Below are 21,435 nucleotides of genomic sequence, written 5' to 3'. Positions count from 1 at the left end.
GGATTTATAATCAGGAAATACATTTCACTGAGATACAGCCCAGATGAGAATCATATTTTAGTAACATGTCCAGCATTATAACATATAAGCATCCCATTGTCAAGGTGTTGGACAGCCAGACCTCAATGAGACTGGGTCTACAGGAGTCAATATTGTAGATGACAGAAGTCTTAGAGTAATCAGATTAAAAGGAAAAAGATTTAAAAAAAGAGAATCTGAAACATTAGATCTAAGCAACTCACCTGAAAAGGAGCCTTTCCTGTCAAACACTGATAAATGATGGTTCCTATACTCCAGAGGTCAGCTTTGGCATCGTAGTGTTGAGACATAATGACTTCTGGTGCCTTTTTGGGGAGAGAACAGAAATCTGTTTTATAAAAGATGTAGCTTTTTTTTTTTTTTTTTGCACCTACAAGAAACAAACAGGAGTCACTATTATACTTCAAAAACCCCTGAGCTAGATTCCCCAATAACCATGAAAGATTTACTCCCAAGATGACTGTAACACACCTTGAAAGGCCCAATTCCCTAAGTGGGGGAAGCAGAGACTTTCGCTCAGTCAGACAAAAAATACCAGATGCTGTTCTGCTACATGGGGCAAACTCAGTACTCTCCCTTCTCAGTGTACCATTTTCTGCTGAATCCTCCTGTGCTCGGAAGCTGCCTCACTGAAATCGCATGGACAGATCTTCTAACCAAAGACAAGTAACAGGCAAATGATGAAAAAAGCAAAGGCTCACACTGCACAGGTTAAGCTTCTGCCTCCATCCTGATCCGCACTGCTTATGCACTTTCCTCATTTAGCCTAAGACAGGAGCATATTAATTATGCTCCGGAGCCTGCTGCCAAGGTCACAGTTTGGGTTCAAAGGCAGATCTGCGTGTTTCAGTCCAACAGACTGAGCCCTGCTGTGCCTGGTTTCTAATCTCACACCATGCCCTCAGTTGCTCCCTCTCAGGCTTGTTCCAGAAGCTGGAGATGGTGCAAGTCCACAAAGCCCTGTGGCTCAGGAGCAGCATGCCTTAGGAGAGGCAGCAGAAAAGGAGGGACAGAAAGGCAGGCTTGCTAATCCCACGTGTTTTTAACAACAGATTTCATCACAGTGGTGCCAGCATGGAACAGGATCAGTTCTGTAGCTGTTAGAAGTAAAGGCCACATGAAACAGAAAAAAAAAGGCAGCAAATAAGTTGTGGAGAGGAGCTCAGTCTGTCCCTAAGGGAAGCAGGCATGGCACCAAACAAAGCCAAGGAAGCAGGACAAGAACTGCACAAGGAGGTTTGAAGTCTCTCATGACATGGATCATATCAGGGTTCAGACAGAAAGCTCATTCTGGTGGGGGTAAAATACCTTTCTTTTTTAAAAAAGCAAAACGAAAAGAGCGGCAATGGGCTACGAGTTACAGCAAGGAATAAGGGCCTGCCTTGCCAGCAGATGTTCCCAGGGCCAACACACAAGATCCACACTAGCAGTAGGGACAGACTTCAAACACTCCCTAAATCCCAACTGAACCCCGACTCCCCATCTTCCTTCAAATCCATCAGTAAAAGAACAATATGAAACATTCTGAGATTCCCTGTAAGGTGCAGAGTTATTTAAAATTAAAAAATAAAATAGAAAAATGTCATCATTAGCTTCTTCCAGCCTTTTCAAAAAATAAGCTGGGTGTTTTCATTTACTTTCACAAGAGACTCCAAAAGAAAAAGTACCACTAAAAGTAGACAATTCAGGAAACTCTTGCAGGAGAAAAAAAAAATTACATCATCTTCACATATAGCACAGTTCAAATAAACATCACACTTCAAAAAAAGGGAAAGAAGGGAAGTCTGTTTTGCTTGAGTTAGTACTGTGGAACAGACTACCAAACATGCTACCCCTGTGCATTGCAGCATAGTCCAGAAAGTACAGACAACAAAACCCAAAACTTAAGAGTGGATTAGATCATGTTCAAAATCAGGTGCCTACTGCCCCCAGAGCACCTGTAAAAAATTCAACCTAAATTGATCCACATCATCTTTTTACTTTGAGCTCAGACAACCACATCCCCAGGAACTATTACATGGCTGGCTTTGACATTTTTATTTCTGGCCTGGTTTTGTCATTTTTAATTTCACTGACTTGACATGACACCAAGATCTTGACTGCTGCCACAAACACAAACAAGAGATCACCTCCTCATATCCTGGTCCCAGAGTGGAAAGTACGAAGGGGGTGAAAGGGATCAGTGTGGTTTTTAAACACATCTGTTTCACAAGCTAAGAAGTCATCCTGGAAGCAGCTGGTTTGGTGAAAGAACTGGAGGGGGGCAGGAAGGGCAAGTTAGGGAGTGGGAATGCACAGAAATTCAAAATAGAAGCAGGTGAGCTCCGTTTAAACCCATCTGCTGAGTTGTACAGCAAAGCACACTCACGAGTAAGTTAGCCAGAATGGCAAAATCTCTGCCTGCATACGTCTACAGATCTGAAGGGATTTTGCAAGACCAAAGAGCTAAAAGGAGATTTTACAAAATTGCTGTTAAACAGGGACCTTGCTCCTGATGCTGTGGCCTTAGCAAAACCAACTGCAAAGCCTGAGGTGACAGCAGGTTTGTGGAACCACTCTGTCTCAAAAGGGCCTGCTGAATTTACAGATTTATTGAGGCTCCTCTCCAAGGAACCAACACCTCAAATATAAACAGATGTGTGAAATACCACCCCAGCCCTCACTGTTTTGTTGTTGCTTTGCACTCAGCAGAGGAAATAGATTTCGTTTCCCAATGCCTCCAGCCCTAATCCCCTCTGGAAGATGCAGTTTCTGGGAACAGACAGCAATCAACACTCCATTTTGTTCAGTTTTATTTATCCACAGCTCACCTGACAGTGAGATGACAGCACAGGCACCTGTTGTTCAACATTACCAGCAGCTAGAACTTTATGAAGTCTCCCTGTGTAATAGCTGGTTTGCAACAAGTAAATAAAATTTCACCTTTGGGGGAAAGACTATCGAAAAACAAAGCCTTGCTTCTGGGGGGCAAGGTAAGAACAATACAGAAAAACCTGTAGGCAAAACACACTTACCATATACATTGGTGAACCACACAATGTTGCTGCCATCATGTTATTCTGCAGATATCGGGCAAACCCAAAGTCAGCTACAAAGAGAAAAAGAGGTAGGTCAGGATCAGAGACCAGTTCTAGAGAGCCTACACCTTCTTCAGTTGATTCCCTCTACTTTCCTTTCACTTCCCATGATTCTTCACAGCAAGTGAAGTACCCCATCTTAAAAAGACTTTGATAGCTCTCCTCTCGAGCAGCAACATCCTAGTGCTAGTTATTAATGCACACTACAGACGCAATAAAAGGATAGACCAAGCCACAAAAACAGTATTCATAAGAACAAACTCCCATCCATTTTTCAGCGATCAAGAGTCACTTCTTCCTGTATCCATGTGCCCACACTCCAAAATGTCAGCTGCTGGAAGCTGGTAAAGCTCTCTTGACTTCGGTGAGAGTGTGCCAGTTCATGCCAGCTAGTTCATCTGCTGCTATCTCAACTTTTAATTTTGGGAACTGAAAGCTCCCCTCCATTGAAAAGACCACAATGTAACAACCATCTAAGAGAAACCACTACTTGCCACCACCCACCTTTCTAGACCAGCCCTACTGAAAACAGTGTTGCTCTGTTCCTTCAGAAGAGTTTCAGCTAACCCCAGCACGAGGACACAAAGCTGAGCCATAGTTCACCTGGTGGCTAGAAAAGCCAGGGGCAAGGAACACCAAGATGAATTACCTCTGCAGGTTACTCAGCATCTGATCATATGATACTTAGAGGTTCTCTGAAGGTTACCAGATATTTCAAGCTAGGAGATTGACACAGCTGTTTACACTGTCATCTGTCACTAATGAATTGGTACAGCTAGCTATTCCCTGGACCACATACTTCTCAGGGGAGTGGGAGGAAGAGGATGCAGGGTACATCACACCCAAGAGCAGCCATGTCCACAGCCCTTCTGCCCGTTTGTGGCTCCCAGTCACTTCCACCTTCCAGATAACTTTGCACTTTACAAAAATGCTTCAGCCAAAGGGGCAGCAGCATTTCAAACTTTTCCGCTGGACCTCATTTCTCAGCTGAATGGAAATATTAACACTTCCTCCACTTCACAGGGTTCAGGCAAGGAACAGTTTTATCTAACTGGTGTCACCTTCAGCTCATGAACCGCAACATAATCAAAGGTCCACGTGGTGAGGGTGACATCAGCCAGCACTCATTTCTGAGGGACCACAGGGGATATGTGTACTCTGTAACTGGATTTCTGGAGCATTTGTCTCAACTACTGGTCCATCTGTGCCACTTGCCTAATGTGCAGAGAGTTAATTTCTTCAAGATGCAGCTGAGAAGCCTGCCTCTAATTCAGACTGTGAAACACCTGCTTTTAGGTGCGCCTGACTCCCACTGTGCTCACTGAGGCCAACCAGGAGAGCAGCTAGTTTCAGGCCTTAAGACACCAACATTTACCTCAATTCTATTAAAAGCTGAAAATAAAAAAGTCACAACGGCTGCTGATTTCTTGGTAAGCCTGGAGACTACAAGCCAATTAGAGCAGGCTAGTATCTGTTTTTACCAAGGGAGGCACCATTCAGCTTGGAAATGGAGGAAGGCCTGCCCAAGTTCTTTTGTGTTAGTCTGTATTCTGGCAGAGCAGAAAGCTCTTGCTGCTACTGCTTGGAGCCAACTGATGGTTATGTCTAGCAGAGGAACTAAGCGAGGAACATGAAAAACATGAGGGCATTTTGAAAAGTGCAACAATTCTTTCCTCCCCCTAGACAGTTCCCCAAAGAAAGATTGAGGCTTGCCACTTAGCTGTCGCCAAACTCTCCTGAGAGCACTTAGGGTGACATTTATAATGGGGGTCTTACCGATCTTTATGCGAATGTTGTTGGGATTTGATTTCCTGCCTCCCGCGTAGGAAAGGAGGATGTTCTGTGGTTTCAGGTCCCGATGGATGATGCCTTTGCTGTGCAGCATTTTCATGGCACCCGCTATCTGCTGGAGAAAGAGCCTGATGGTGTCTTCGCTAAGTGTCCGCATAGCTAGGGAGGAGGGAAAAAAATAACCGCAGATGAAAAAATTACAATGCCAGTTCTCTGAAGAGCCCAGAGGGCATATTTTCCACAGCAATTAGCCATAATTTGGCATTTTTACTTCCACATATGGCATTTTTATTCCACACACTATTTCTGAATGATTCCTACAGGCAACAAGGGAGAGTGTTTGCATTCCCAGTTTATTCTGTGGTCAGTGCTGTTTTCAGCCCCAAGCCTCTCCTGGTGAACTCAGGCCAGCGGTGGGTGCTGAATTTGGGTTATCAACTGGGTTCCAAAAGTGACATTTGGTGAGGTTTAGGGCTTCCCCCAACAAGAGCTGCCAGGCAGCTCTAAGCAGGCACTCGGCAGGGCCTGTGGCCCAAGGAATGGAAGGGACGCTACCTTTGAGCTTTGGTCTATAAAGCTATATCACAAAGATTATGTCTAAACCTGGTGCTAAGAGGAAAGGCAGTCAGCATTAGGCTTTACGCCGGCAAGACCTGGAAAAGATTGGTAGGTTAAATTCAGATAGTCAGTTAGGGTACACGACCAGCAGGAATCTATAACTTTGGGATAGGAGTCCAAGTCTAGGCCTAACTCTTGTGCATCATCACTCGCTAGACCAAACCATAATTCTAATCCCAAACCTGTGTTAGGACGAACCATGGTCCTATACCTAACAACACACCCCTACAAAACGGCCCTTGCAAACTGTCATCTGACACCCTCTATCTTGTATCCATAGGTAGGAAAGAGCAACAAAACCATCTCAGAAAGCTTTTATACCCAAATAATAATCAAAATCTGCAAATACAGAAGCTCTGAACTGTACTCTCCTGAAATGTGGGCTTCCCAAAAACTGTGGTGTGAAAACAAATATTGAAGGGATTAAAATAATGTTAAAATGGCTCTTCTAATCAGAGCGATGCAACGTTAGCTCTCATTATCTTAAGAACTATACATGTGAAACTCTTGCCAAAGCTGGGAGCAGCCTGCTGAACAAACCCCAGGATCAACAGTGCTACCAGCCTGCCTCCTTGTCAGTCACTAAGCAAGTCAGGCTTAAAGAAAGCACCATTCCACTTGAATAAAATAATTTCTTTTGTAAAACGTCCCTGTAAATTACTTGGGACTTCATTAGTGTTTTTCCAGCTGTTCTCTAGTAAGACATTAAAACAAGCTGGCAGGAGCTTCAAAATGCTATTCTACCTAGTCAGCTAGAAGGGAGGAATTCTTATGAAAACACAGATGAGGTTGCACGCAGTTTTAACACAACACAGGAAATTAAAAATCTAACTTTTAAAATATGTGCATGGGAAACAGCAAAGGACACAGATAAGGTAAACAGCACTTAGAATAAAAAATAAACTCCCACCACTCCCAAACCTCACTGTTCTAGAAGGCGACACAAGCAGAGCTGAAATGTCACCATGGCTATCAGCTGGTCCTGGACTTATACACGTGAGAGCAGTGCACATGTATATAGAGTTTCTCTCCCCTCCCTGGGCCTTTTTCCTCATGAACTGGCACTCAGCTGGAACTCATGAGACTCCTCTGCAAGAGGGGGAGATTCTGTGAAGGGATTTTAAGGATACTATGAGGCAGCTCAGATGCAGGTCTTCCAAACCCACACACATCTCCTGAAAAAAGCACTACTGCATCTTTAAGAAGGCTTTCCCTGACCTCCTGCTGAAATCTGTGTACTCAGTCCTGTACCATTAACGGTCCAGCATCTTAGCTGTGCTCAATCTTCTCTCCAACAAAAGGTCTCTGCCATATTTCTGTGATTCCTATTCAAGGAAATGCATTCACGCATGGTTAAAACACCATCTTTAAACAAAACAGCAAGAATTTCAAAGTTTTTTGCCCAATTCAGCTCAGGCCCAGGAAAGGACAAGCTGTCTCATCATCCCCCAAACATGAAGCAAGACTTGAAAGTTGGCAGTTCTTAACATTATTAAGCTAGCAGGCATTTACAAACTCCTGGCTAAATACACTCTGCCTCTAGCAGAGAAACTGTTGAGAGCTTTGTTCTGACCTGCAGTCCCAACAGCACGCCACATCTTTAAGGCATTACCCTCTCCTTTATATAATTTGGTGGCTATAAGGCTAACACAGCACTAGCCACCATCCGTCAACAAACCAGCTAATCCTCCCCAGTGTGGATTCTAACTCTTCATACTGAAAAAAACAACATCCTTAACGAGATCAGAAAAATCCATTCACCCAAAGAAAACAGGGCCTCTAAGCTACTAATTTCTGCAGAGTTTAAGCTTTTCTACTTCACAGAAGTCTGTACAAAACTCTCAGCCCTGCAAAGGTACTGTTTCCCTGACAGATGCAGAATCTAAGCTGGTGTCTTGAGCTTGCAGACAGACTCCCCCAGTGCAGCTGCTGTGGCATAGGGGAGCTACCATGTTGCAGCACAGCAAAATTAGACACAGGTCTGCTGGATCCTCTAGCAGCATTAAATCTCACAAATTCAAGTAGTGCAGTAAGGTGGGACTGTGAAATTGAGACACAGCCCGCAGTAACCTAGAAGTGACAGTCAGTTACTTGGGGAGTGTAGGGGCATATCCTTTTACCTTCCTCCATTAACACTGTAGGCTCTAACACAGAAAAACAAAAGTCCTTGTTTCTGATACTCAGCCCATCAGTCTACTGCGTGACAGCAGCAATCTCCAGCTGAAGGACAGAGACATAAATACAACTGTACAACTGACCCTTTCAGCAACTTCAGGATATTGGTCTCCAAAAGATCTTCTACAAGTACAGGAAAGAGAAGATACAGAAGACTCATTCAGTTTAGGTGCCACCAAAAAAAAAAAAAAAAAAAGTGTGGAGAACAAACCAACTCTCTTTCTTTGCTACCTCCCAAATAGGGAACTTGTACTTCTGTCCCTCTAAAAAGGTGGTATTCTCACCTTCACCAGAAAACTGCTGGCAAAACACTAAGCCTGCACTGAAGTCTTGGCATCCTTGTGGATGTCTGTGGTGAGCAACACGTTCTTGCTGAGAATGCTGTTTCACAAGCCTTACTTTGCCATTACTGAGAAGTAATAATATCCCCGTGTTTATTTTCATGGGCTCCACTTCAGTGACGAGGCACTCAGCTTACTGCCTTGGGAACGGCAGCTACACAGGTCAGTAGATCAGAGCAAATATTTATTGTAGGTCAGTGTGGAGCCCATGTGCTTTGCAACTCTTGAGATGTAGGAAAAGGATGAAACCACCTAAAAAGTGCCCTGGTCAGCCTGTGCTGAGATATTCAACCTGCCAAGAGGCTGCCAGGTAAACTATAGTAAACAGCCCTTATCAGCTGATCCAAGGGTAGATGCGCTTGAGTACACCTGCTGATGTTACATGACAACGTCATTTTGGAAGAGTTATTTAGGAAAAATAACTTCTCCTCTTACCCACAGGTGCCATAAGTATCTCTAACATGGGCTCAATCCAAATCACACTGAAGTCTGAGAGACCAAGCTGATTTATTTGAGGCCTGTCTTGTAACTACCCCAGCTCCACCCCTGCAGAACATGGCCAGTGAGACTCCTGTGAAGTCTTCTGTACAAGTCTGAAAACTTATTCCAGATAGTTCCTAGTCTTATCAACAGTAGTGCCTTACACCTCGTTTGCAAAAGGGTGCCCACACCACTTGGGATGAACTAGGAAGATAACAGCTCCTTGCACGTGTCGTGGTCAAACCAAGAACTGCCCTGCTCCCATAGGAAGTTTTCTCCACAGAGATGTGCTCTCCAAGAAGCAGCTTTAAGAAAGGTCATGAATACGCACTTATGAGCCTGTGTCAATGCCAACTCACAGAATTTATTTTAGATCAGCCTGCTCTAACCTCCCAAGTACCTGAGGCCACAGAATTCCAGTTATTCCTGTACAGGGGATGGTCGCTTCTATCACACTTCCCACCGCTCTACCACGCACAGTGGCAATCCACCACTCTCAGCTCAAAACACACCCTATGGTGGGCTTTAAATGAAAGCAACATCCACAGACACCTATCAGAAGGGAAATGGCATTCTACCGTTAAAGAACAACAACAACATAGAAGTTGTGCTTATCAGAACCTTGGGTTGTATCAGAGATGGGTCCAACCAACAGTGTAACCCAGCCAAAACGCATAATGCATTGGAACGTGCACATATGCACGTCCTCCAGTTATAAAGACAAGGAGAATTAGAGTGCCCTTGGATTCAATACAGAATTACCATATTGCCTAATGCTTGTAATTAGAGGGCAGAATGGATTGGGAAGCTTACAAGCATCTCGTTCAATGAGAAACAGGGGATTTGCATGTGCAGCTTGCATGAGCGTTACAGGAACTACCAGCAAAAACGTCTGACTAGTCAGTGGGAAAGTAGATGTTGCAATTAAATACCATCACACAATTATTAAAATAACTGAAGCAGCACAACAGCCGTTCAACAGAGATGAGCCTCCTGCATACCAGTGAAATACCCCAGAATAAATCTGAACTTTCCAAGATAAGCTTTCAGGAAGAAAATCATCATTGTCAAAAGCACCCCAAGAGCCTGCAGAAGCTGGGAGAGGAGATACCCCAAAGGAGCATATGGTGGAAAGGCGAAAGCATGTGATGCAAAAGCTGACACTTGTATCTAGGCTCTGAGATCTGGAAGACCCAGATCTCTGCTGCAGTGATGGAAGTAACTAACTTTCTTGCTGCAGTCCCTTACTGACTACTCCCTCTGGAAATCTGTGCCTGCTGGGTTTTCTTTATTGGCAACCGGCACACAGATATTAAGAGTTAAAATAAAAGTAAGCACAAATTTCCCAGTCACAACAGCTGCTCTTTACAGTTGTCAAGATAAAATATTTTATTGGTAAAAACAGAGCTAAAGGTAACTTTTTCAAATTAACTCAGGCAAAGAAGGATCAAACTTTACCCGAGGTAACACTCAAACAAACCAAACTGGGGTAAAGCTGAATTTTTTTTGAAAATACAATTCATCATCACTTTCTCAAACTAGCCCTGCATAGTCTCATTTGATAAACAAGGAAGTGAGCTGTATTAATAGCCTAGCTAATTGCACAGTATACTTCACTTTTTTTTGGTGGGGTGGTGGAACAGAGAAGACAATGTACACATGGAAGCAGCAGAATGAACAGGAAGATTTTCTATAAACCCATGTTTCTATAAATAATTTGGCCAGAAGCTGTGTTCTTGTTTACATACACAGCTTAGTCAACAAGAGTGCACAGCCCAGTGCTTTAACATCAAGGTTCATTTCATGTGCATGAAAGCCAAAAACTTTAGCTTTCAAAGCCCACGCATTGGTAAAACTGAAGTTTGTTTTTTAAAAGTATTATTAAAATTTTCACTTGTATTCAAGAAAAAGAAGGTACCAAATACAAAACCATTTTCACTTGGTATTCATAACAGTGTTCCAGCACCACCAAAGATGCTCCTTTTAAAGCACAGCAATACCCAAGACATGCAAAACACCATCACTTATCTAAAACAAAGCACACTAAACTTGGATTTTAAAAAACAAATGCCTGTCACTTGTCACCCACATTTTAAACAAACAAAACACATGAAAGGCAAAACATTCCTTCATTTTCCTTCAAATACTAAATCCTTTCTGAAAATTAAAGTCCACAAACATAATTCATTACCCTGTATGAATAGAGTGCAGCATCAAGTCCCAAATAATCATTCTAGGGATACCAACACCAGCTGTAGGGTAAATGTAAATTTAGCTTTTAATCCTTCAATCTTTGCCATTTCCAGGCATTATGTACCTCAAATAAGGAGCCTGAAGTATTATCCAGCTGACTAGCTTTTAATTTGAACAGTATGAAAAAACTTTGTTTAACCATGACCCAGAGCCACACATGAAATGAGATTATGGTTGTGTCTTCACATTTAGTAATCTTCTAGTTAACATGCAAAACAACAAGAAAGCTACTTTAAAGAAAAAAAGTCAGGCCGACAGAAAAGAAGGGCTCTGATTGCAGCGAAGCAACTTGTTCAACATGTTATCCTCCAACCACTTAGGTGCTCAGGTGCAATATAATTTTCACATAGGCCACAATTCTGTACCCATGCAGTGGGCTGCACTGAAAAATAGATTGGGAGATTGAAGCCCGAGTCCTAGAAATACCACTGGATAACATGCACAGCGTGTGTCATTTGGTTTGATGGCAAAGACACAGTCCCACCAAAAGGTTCTTCAGGGTGCCACAGTCACAGATACCTGTGCTATATTCTCCAAAAGACCCTGAAGTTAGTAATTTTCATCAAGCTCACAACACTACTGGCTACACTACAGTCACCCTCAATGAAGTAAGAAATGTGTTCTGTCCTAGATGTGGGGACACCCTTAGGGGAAAACAAAGAATGTGAAATATACTCTTGGGATCTTATTTTAATCCAACCCTACAGAACTACACTATAAATAGCTTTTTTACAGTGACCAAGAAAAAGACAAACCATGTCCCTAGAACTGCTAAAACATGTTCAATCTATAAGGCCACTGTAACTAAAATACGTAATTACTGACAACAGTCACCACTGACCTACATAGGAAAGACTACAAGACTAGCTTTATTGTCATGGATTCTCAGTTTCCAAATGATTATCAGGGGTGAACCTCTTTGAGCAGTGATACTCCATTTATTTTGCAGGAATTAATATATATATACACACACACCATCGGCTCACAAACCCCAGGAACTTTAATGAGCTAAAACAGTCAGTGTTTTCTTCCAAATACAGAGGATATTCTCTGTATTGTTCTACTTACTGTGAAGATAGTCTGCCAGGTCACCACCATTGCAGTACTGCAAACAGAAGGGAAAGGTCAGTTAATGCAAGGCAAAACAAAGGTTAAAAAGGAAAATGGTTAGCTTCACTAGGATGGTAGGCTTATCACGGTATTTAAACATAAATAATCACACATATGTCAATATATTATTCAGAAGTTGGCAAGAAAAAAACCCAACATTCCAGCAGGTTCCTCTTCTGTCCTATTTCCCCTACATGTTATGTTGCATTATGACACACCAGCATAAACTAGCTTCCATGTGTGTGCACGTCCATGTGCATGTCCATCACTGAGACAGATAAAACCAGACCAAAGCAGAAGGGTCACCACTGGAGAGACCACCAGAAAAGCTGGTTCAGGAAAGCCTGGGAACAGCTACAGCTGAAAACTGAAATTCCCCACATCACATTCCATATCATGAAGGAAAAGTCAACAAGACCTCGGAGTGAAGGCTACAGAGGAAAGAAAACGTTCAATAGCATTGCAGCTAAGCTGTGTGGAGAAAATTTACTTTCCATATATCTTTGGAGCAGATACTGCCCAGTAACACTCATCTGACCCTCAAGCTAAAATGTCTGACTGATTAAACCTGTGCCAGCATGACCTTCTGACAGCAGCAATATGAAAAATCCCCCTGGCTGCTATCTTCACCCACACTGCTCCAGTTCTCAAAGGCATGCAGCTGCAGATTAGATTAACAGAAGCATCACAGGTGAGACTGAGCAGAAAGCACTACTTGTATAACATGGTGGTCTATTTAAACCAAGTTTAAAATAAAAAATTAAAAATTAGAAAAAAAAAAGAAGAGAGAAAAGGGGGGAGAAAATAATAAAAAAAGGCACACTCACCTCCATAACCAAGTAGACAGAGTTTGCCAGTTCCTGGGGAAAGAGAAAATGGGAAAATAAAAGATTTATGCATTGAAACATTTCACATGCATTACAGCTGCTGCATTTCTTTTTAAACTGGTAAACTGTGCTCTATATGATTCAGACTGAAGACAGGGAAAAAACTTCATTACAGATTAATTCCTGGAGGATTGCTTACTTTGAAAGTGCCAGGTATTTAAGCATTTTATTCCTTTCTGTGTGTGCACATATTTAACCAAGCATATCTCCTGTACTGTGGCTTGGGTTTTCATGTTCCTTTCTGGCTTTTAGGATTAACTGCTGCATGCAACGCAGATGCTGGCACACTACTATCTTAGAGCCTTAATCATTTCCACATTTAACTTGGCCCTTTATAGCAGCTATGCCCACATGAGCAGCACTAGTCTGAACAGAGAGATAAGAGCAACACAAGTTTGGGATCTGCAATTCAACTCCACTGCTGAAAAGTGCTCAAGAGATTCACTTTTGATTTGAGGGCAAAAAGGAAAGATCTCAGGTCAAAAATGTAATTGCAGACAAACAATTTCTACACATGCATTAACAGAATGCTATTATTGGGTGGCTAAAGCTTTCTGCATTATCATGGGGGTCAACGCCAGCAAAATCCAGGCCAAATGTTCATCTTCCTTAGTTTGCTATAGGAGCTGCACTGTGCTACTTCTTACAATCTTGAGAGGTTACCCCAGCCTTAGCTGATCTCCACTGGCTCTCTGGCCTTGAGGAGACATGTACAAGGCAGTATATACACTGTACAAGCACAAGATACTGTGGAGAAGTGCCCCACAAACATACAGCACCAGGGAGCCACATTAGGCACTTTGGTGGCTCTGCAACACACACACTGACACCATGGCTGTGGCACTTGTTCAGCAGAGCCACCAAACCATTAGCAGAGAACAAACATGAAAACAGGTGTGGGTAGACCCAGAATGGTGAAAGACTCTAAATCCTCTTGCTGAAAGAGTCAGACACAAGCAGATCTGCTACATAAAAGCCTGTATGCTAGAAGTCACTCCTAAACTCAAGGCCCAGTCCTGAACAAGCGCAGGCAGCAATTACCTGGGTGAGTGGAGAAGCTCTGAAAGCAACAGCAGAGCAAGAGACTTCATTTCCATAGCTCCAGGGCAGCATGCCTTTACTTACAGGCTGTTTAGACACCTGCCTGCCTGAGTCCTCTTCTGAGCCTGACTACAATTTCAAAAAGCCCCAGCATCCACCCTACCAGCCTTTTAGTTTCCAAGCAGTCTCCACTGTCTGCTCTCAGCCCCTTTCATCTTGGTCTGCCCACAGGACTCTACCTCCCATCCAGCCTGTACCAAAGCGACTGCCTTTGTCAATGCCTCGAGTCCTCAGCACCTCCCATCGTTTCTCTTGCAGTCCTCTTTTAACCTCACAATGTGAAATCTCAGTTTCCAGATGCTTGCTGGAAGACTGGTTGGAGGACACGAGGGAGAGGGGATGAAGCTGAACTACCTGCAATTTGAGAGACTCAAGCTACAGCTGCATGCAGCACGGGCCACCTTGTCCCAGGGGGGCTCAAGGCAGCGGGCAGCCTCGGCTCACGTGGCTCCCTTGGTTTGAGTGTTCACCAGACCCCGGCACTGGCTATCCCTGGCTCTTACAGCTGCTCTCACTGACAAGTCCAGCTGAGCTTTTTGAAGGTCTCCTTATTTGTCCAAAAAACAATTCTCTGTGATGCTCAAGACGGTGTTTGTTGCATTTCCTTGCATGAAGAGTACTGCTTTAAACATGCCTTGTTTTCCAATCTCTGCATTTAAAAGTAACACACATGAAGTCACCCACTTCCACACACGCTTCAGATGCAGTGGGAAACCAGTCTGTGGTTAGAAGCACTAGCCAGGGGAGCAGCGCCAGAAGAAAACCCCAGACATCGTCACAAGCTCTGCACGTGACAAAGCGCTGGGGGAAAATTTTCAGAAGCGTTCAAAGCCCACCAGCTCCTTTTGTCCTTAGCAGGAACAGTGTAAGGTCAAGGATTATTAAAGACACCCAGGCCTCTCGCTCCTCTGGGAACTCCAGCTGCAGATACACCAGAAGATGCGAGGACACACCAGAAGCATGGTGCAGCTGCTCAGGGAACGACTGCGGGGCTGCAGGCCAGGGAGCTCACTACAGGGCAACTGCTGCGCACAGAGGAAGTATCCAAAGTGGTTGTTGCAGCCCACACCCAGTTCATCACTGCCACAGCAACATTTTGATAGACACTTCTTGTCTAAGCATGCTGTGATCACTGCAGTCAGTAACTCCATGCATTAATATGTATGGTGACAGAATGGCCTGGGGAAGCTTAATATATTATTACATATATAGAAAATGAAGAGGAAGTTTAGCTTACACAAACTAAGCCCAAAAGATATTTGTAAGAAGTTATTAGCCAATAGCTAATGTACACTGTACAGTTTGGTTGTTTTTCCACTGTACGTTATTTAAAGACTTTGCAAGCAAACATCATAAAGCAAGTAATTGATTTTTGGCAGCCCGTGTGTACAGTGACTAGGGTTAAATAAGGACCCACACAGGCAAGGGAGATGTTCTGCTCGACTTCCCCAGCAACAAAGTGACCTTGGTGGTTGGTGGTTTTATGCCACCAACACAGGGTGAAGAGATAAGAGGGCAATGCCTGAAAGGCTTCTAGGAGAGTAGGTGGCTCCCCCAACCATTCACTGGCAACAGCACCCTCTGAACATTCAAGCCTTACTAGGAAGCACTCTCCACCCTCCTGCACACACACCCACCGCAGCAGAGGAACATTTAGCAAGTGTATTTTCAGATCACAGACGCCTGTAGCAGGGATGACACAACTTCCACATTTGCAATTTCAGCATTTCAAGACCCACTTACCCGAAAGAGATTTGTAGGGATTTTGCCAACAAAATTAAACATTTGTTTCAGGAAGGGCCCCAGAAACAAGTTCTTGTTTGGAAAAAGCCTTCAGCCAGTAACTTACTGTGGTTACAAGGGATACAACTGTCTAAAGAGACCTGGTTTCTCAAATGGACTGATGGACTTGTCTCAAGCTGATTCAGCAGCAGAAACTATTTCTTTTCCATTTTTATCCTTCCACAGTATTTATGATTTGTTCATTAACAAAACAAGGAAAAAATACTGCAAGCCAAATTTTGCAGGCTACTGGTTTCTCTGAAAAGAAACAGAACACCCAACCCACTCATTTCCACATCAGTAACAAGAATAATATTAGTTTGTTGTACTTCTGCAGAGGCTTATATCCAAAAGGAGCTACAGATAATTTACTCTGGACCCCTCACTCACATGTGCCAGTCACGCAGCCAAGGATAATCCTGTCACTAAAAAAGCTTAACAAAGAGAACAGCATAGAGGCAACCCTCTAACTTTCCCTCTCATCACAAAGTGCAGCAGTACCCCGACCATACTCCACAACAGCACCAAAAGGCCTCTGCCAAAGACATTAAGCTGAGAATTAATCAGTCTGGATCATTGCCTGACTCGTAGTTCTTGAAGCAGAGGCCCCAGGGATGAAGTTACAATTTAATTGAGTGTAAAAATAGGCAATAGCCTCTACTGTCTACAAATAACACACATCTGCTGACGGAGGACAAAGAAATGAAGAAACTTCATTTAACAGTACAAATCACCCCAGTGCTGTGTTAAAGTTCCTCACTAGGACACTAGATGGGATGGCATTACAGACACCAAGACCCAGCAGTCCTGTCTCCCTTTAAATTTTCCCTCCACCCATACTGGAAGGTGGCATGATCCTCTTCTTGGAAAGTGTGTGTTTAGGTGTGTCCAAAGGGAAATGTCTGGGTGTACCCACAGTTAGTCACCCTCCTACCACAGCTTAAAAAGTCTGCAAGAGGAAACTTCCTCAGAGAAATCCTCCTCTGCACTCTACCCCAGCGCCTAGCCTGCCACCAAGTTTAGAAAGACGTTTAGGAAGGGGAAAAAAGTTGAAGCTTAATTACACAATACTCCAAAACTCTCTCAGCAGTGCAGTGTTCTCACTGATCTGTGTGGGACCAGTGTCATAATAGACAATGGGGTAAAACCAGCAAAGAATGGCTTCCACTTCACACAAATCCTCATTTCTAGGAAGACTGGAGGATGCAGGAGGAATACTTCAAAGATGAACCACGTGGCTGACAAGGCTCCTGCTGCCTACAGGAGAGGAGCTGTATAGACTCACATCCTCAGAACTGCTTTTTTTACTCTCCTGAAGAACAGCGTACAACTGCCTGTTTGTTGGCCACCCTTCGATGGCCAAGGTTCATTTTGTACCTCTCAGAAGATATCTACCATGTGCTGCTCAACACCGCCTCTCAAACAGCACCCGGAGCAGCTGCCCAGCAAAGATAATTGCCGCACACACATCTCTGTAAATGGGGCTAGGACTCATCAATTGTACCAACACAACAGAAGCATAAAATAAAGCTGAGAGTCTGACAGTAGAAGATAAACTTGACACCAACCGAAAGCTAAGCTTTTCCGCTCTGTTCTGGTTTTTTTTTAACGCTACTTTCCCCACTTGCTGCAGCAGAACCACAGCACACCACATCCTCCTGTTCTGCCAGCAGGATCTCATGGAGTCGGTGCCCTTTTGGCCTACGGCCTCTAGTCATCGCTCTTCTGACAGCAGCACTGGAGTCACAAACACGGGCTGTAATGAACACAATTCTGCTTTACATAAACAAGTTCCTAGGCCAGTGGCACCTAGAAAGCTTCTAGGTAAGGCAGGGGCTCCCACGCTGGCTGGGCTCAGGAAACAGAACCCACAATTCTTGAGAGGGAAGAAACTTTCTGAACAGTAAAATCTCTTGGTATTATTTCACTCTGGCTCACAGCTTGGCTGGAGCAGGCAAGAGGGAAAGGAAAACCGTCATGCTATGCAAGGATTATCTCTTGATGCAAGTATTTGAACGGAAGCGAGATAAAAGACAATAGTAACATCAATCTGAATTGTGGGAGCACCTACTAATGCTCACCCTTTGGAAAACAGATCTAAAGCAAATAGCTAGAAGATATTCACATGCCTTTTGACCTCACACAGAAAGAAAAACATGTCCCAGAGCCTATTGTGTTTCTCTGTTGTCTGGCCCTGGTTGTTCTCTTCACTCCTGAATCTTACCAGTAAGGAACTCGGGAACATTTCAAGCAGGTTTCCAATTCAGGAGACAACAATTAACTCAGATGAAGGAAGAAAAGGAGGAAAGAAGAGGAAAGTACTCATTCACTGCAATATAATCTCCTCTCTGCACAGACATACAATACCACAAAATGTTCCTCAAATCCAGACACAGCTTCACAGCCAGAAAAAAACAACACATTTTAGGACAGACTTTCAGGATTCAAGTCGTGCAGCCAGAGAGGTCTTGCACCAAGAGAGTTAGCACATTACAAGGAATCAGCAACCACTTTCCTCTTGTGTATGGACTACACTGGAAGTGAGAAATCTTGGGCTACGGTAACAGTCACACAGGAGATGATACACAAGCAACACATACCATCATCCATATCTTTGCCTGTTTTGGCACATGCAGGTTCAGCAATAAAACCTGCTGCTACTGACTGGAAAGTGTTATTGCCACTGTCAGCAGATCTTTGACTTCCCAAAAGAATGAGGGCTCCTAATTTCTTTGTGTAGATTCCAGGGAATAAGCATAAGCAGCAAGACCCAGAGACACCCACAGACTTCTGCATTGGCTCTTGACTGCATTCTGCTTCCTACAGACCTGTCAGCTTGCTCCAGAAAGCAGAGCACCAGCGAAGGCACAGGGCAAGCAGAAGGAAGGCAGACACAGAAGTGGCTTATGCAGCCCAGAAGTGGCTTATGGCCAGCCTTGCAGTGGGTAGATTTCTGTAGGACCAGAAGAAAATGATGCCAAGGACGGGTGTTACCCTGTTCCAGGCACTACGGTACTCTCTGCTTATAAACAGATGAGTTGTTTCAGGACAGGTCGTACTTCAGGGCAGATTAAAAACAGCAGGAAAGCTATCCTCTGGTTCTACATGGGCTTCAGAAAGAGAGGGAAAGTACTTCCCATCCCTCTGGCAACAGCCATAAAGTCTGACTGTGTGACATTAAAAAACAAACAAGACCACATCATGACCGTGGAGCTGCTGTTTGCCAGGCAGCTAATACCACCACAGACAAATGGTAGAACAGCTGGTAAGACCACCTGATCTTCAGGTGACCTGAAGAAACTTCACCATCTCTTCCACTGGACATGAGCTTTCTCCAGGTTCCTTCAAACCAGTCCCAGTCTCTTCTCTCAACCTCTACTTCCAGGCGGTGGCAGGCTGCAGTGCCTGTCACAGCCCCGCTGACTGGGCACTCTGCTGTTGGCTTCACACAAGTTCACTGCAGGCCTTGATCAAAGCCCTGAGATCCAACACACTCGCTGGATGACTGATGGCTACAGCGCTTGCAGAGAGCTCAAACAGGAAAACATGACTCCTTCGGAGGCAGACTGGCCTCTGCAGAGCAACACACTACAGCAAGTCAAAGCTGAGAGCTGCATCTGAGCCTAACCACAGAAACCAATATATACGATTAATGTCACAATAAGAGTATAGAGACAAAGTGGCAGGTTCCACAAGTCACAGAGCTTCAAGGCAAGACCAAAAACATGCATTAGAGCAAACTGAAGACTCATGCTGCTGGGATACTGAAAAGCAATCCCTTCTTACAGCAGTCATGTTCATCTGGGGGTAATGCTGCACCACCTACCCAAGCTCATGCCCCCAGCCTGCCAGCTCTTAGGGAGGCATTACTGCCCGAGAGCATCCAGCGCAGGTCGTATCTGTATGCAGCAGCCCAGCAAGGATAAGAGATTGCAGAAGAAAAAAGCAGCAGAATCCTGAAAAGTCTGGCCTTTCAGACATGGGAGTTTAAAGAAGCAGCTACCCCTTTGCCAACAGGCAGAATAAGACCCAGCAACTTCTTTAGACAAAAGCAAGCTTCTTTTTGCAAATGGCAATGCATTATGTTAATGCTGTCAAGAGAAGAAACTTCAGAATTCTAAAAACAATGATAAAACACTGAAGATCTGATTTGCTTTTCTGTATTTATTCCTCATCTCCTTTCTGTACCAGTCATATTATAAAATGAACATTTAAGGTTGAATTCCCCATTACCTTAAGCTCAGTCACATGTACTGGAATGAAATCCTTGCATACCATAAAGTTGATTTTATGAGCCTGCCCAAAGAGCAGGAGTAGTGGGGGGAGTGCTGTGGGTTGAGGCAGACAATAAGGCAGGCTACAAGAGTTTCAGTTTTAATCACACACTCACTGAGATATGTGCAAATACAAGCAAAGTAACTCAGTCCAGAAGTTTGATTTTAGAACCAATTAATGTAGTTCTAATAAGTTGGGAACAGCTTGCTTTATTAACGGTATATCCCAAACATAATCTGATACCCTGCAGGAGATTTTTTTTTTTAAGCAACTCTGGAAATTAGAGGCCCAACCTCCACAGGGTTTTCTATGGCAGCTGCATGACTGGCCTTTGCAAGTCTTCTCTTTTACATACATTTATTTCATACCTCATTTACCAGATTTAAGAAGACAACACACAGCACAAGGAGTTTAAAGAAAAAAAACACGGGTTTTCTTTCAAATAAAAATGGTTTTAAGAGGGAAAAAAAATCCAATTACTGGAAGCCAGAGTAACATGGGCTTGAATCTGCAGTATTTAAAAAAACAAAGAGAACTGAATATGTTTTATCATATTTAACATGCTGGCTATAATTGCCAACTAAATGAAAAAATATCAGTCAAATGCAAACGAAGAAGCCTCCGGAGAGAAAGTAGCCTGACTGCCCTGTTGCGTGCACAGGGCCATGAAGCAGCACACACGCACAGGAAACATAGAGCCTGGGCACTCCAAAGCCATCCAGCGCTGCGTCTCAGCCCTGCCTGACACCACCTCACTCTCGCTGCGGTCCCTGGGGTTTCCCATCACGCCAGCAGCACTCTCACTCCGGGACACCAGCACGTACGGAGCCGGCTGGGAGCCCTTCCCTTCCTGGAGATGCAAGACGCTTTGCTAAATAGGATCTCTAATGACTTAAGATTCTGCATCTTTCATTCCCCCCACTGGAACCACACTTTCTGGTTGATCTCTACTATGCCAGCTCAGCTGACCTAATTCCTCCTGTTATTCTGACGCTAGGAGACAAGCCAGGTGCTCCTGCAGCCAGACAGAGCATTATTGCTCTGAGCAACCAGTGATGCAGAATTTGATTCATTTCTATCGGTCCCCCTTGAAACAACCTTGCTTAATAAACAAAGGCAGCTTTGAGATCCTCACTTTGCATTTTGAGAGCATTTCTATGTTTATGGTGGTATTTAAGGCCTGCACATCATAAAGCAGGAGACATCACACAGTTAAAGCACCCCTTTGCTAAACACTAAGCACAAAGGAGGTTCTAAAGCTATCTGTTGGCAGGGCTCTTCCCTGGATTTTGTCATTTATTATTAAATTTCTCAGAGAGGAACCATAACATCTGAAGACAGTTAAGATGGCTTCACTTAAGCAAAGTATGTTTAGGTCTGTACCTGAGAAACACTGCCTTGGAAGACCACATCGCTTGTACTCACTTTCCATCAAGTTTGCCATTTACTATTGCTACATGAACATGAGTAACAGCAAAAAAACCCCAACCACACACAAAACATCAA

The 21,435-nt window shown here is 43.8% G+C and overlaps 1 protein-coding gene across 7 annotated transcripts in view; it reads right to left on the bottom strand.

Annotated features, from left to right (window-relative positions):
* Window positions 1–21,435, bottom strand: part of ULK1 (unc-51 like autophagy activating kinase 1) — an 84,563-nt gene that overhangs the window by 55,075 nt on the left and 8,053 nt on the right. For 6 of the 7 annotated variants that reach the window (XM_074844505.1, XM_074844506.1, XM_074844507.1 and 3 more), the window contains 5 exons: window positions 12,712–12,744; window positions 11,843–11,879; window positions 4,893–5,066; window positions 3,054–3,127; window positions 243–344 (listed from right to left, as the gene is read on the bottom strand). In XM_074844505.1, coding sequence (XP_074700606.1) covers window positions 243–344; window positions 3,054–3,127; window positions 4,893–5,066; window positions 11,843–11,879; window positions 12,712–12,744 — 420 coding nt within the window. Of the gene's footprint in view, window positions 1–242; window positions 345–3,053; window positions 3,128–4,892; window positions 5,067–11,842; window positions 11,880–12,711; window positions 12,745–13,812; window positions 15,010–21,435 lie in introns of those variants that run through there. The other variant, XM_074844511.1, reaches the window with a different exon arrangement.

The sequence above is a fragment of the Strix aluco genome, chromosome 18 (assembly GCF_031877795.1).
Source record: "Strix aluco isolate bStrAlu1 chromosome 18, bStrAlu1.hap1, whole genome shotgun sequence".
NCBI classification, from domain to species: domain Eukaryota; kingdom Metazoa; phylum Chordata; class Aves; order Strigiformes; family Strigidae; genus Strix; species Strix aluco.
The sequence above is the reverse complement of the archived record's forward strand: the minus strand, read 5'-3'. Positions and strand labels throughout refer to the sequence as shown.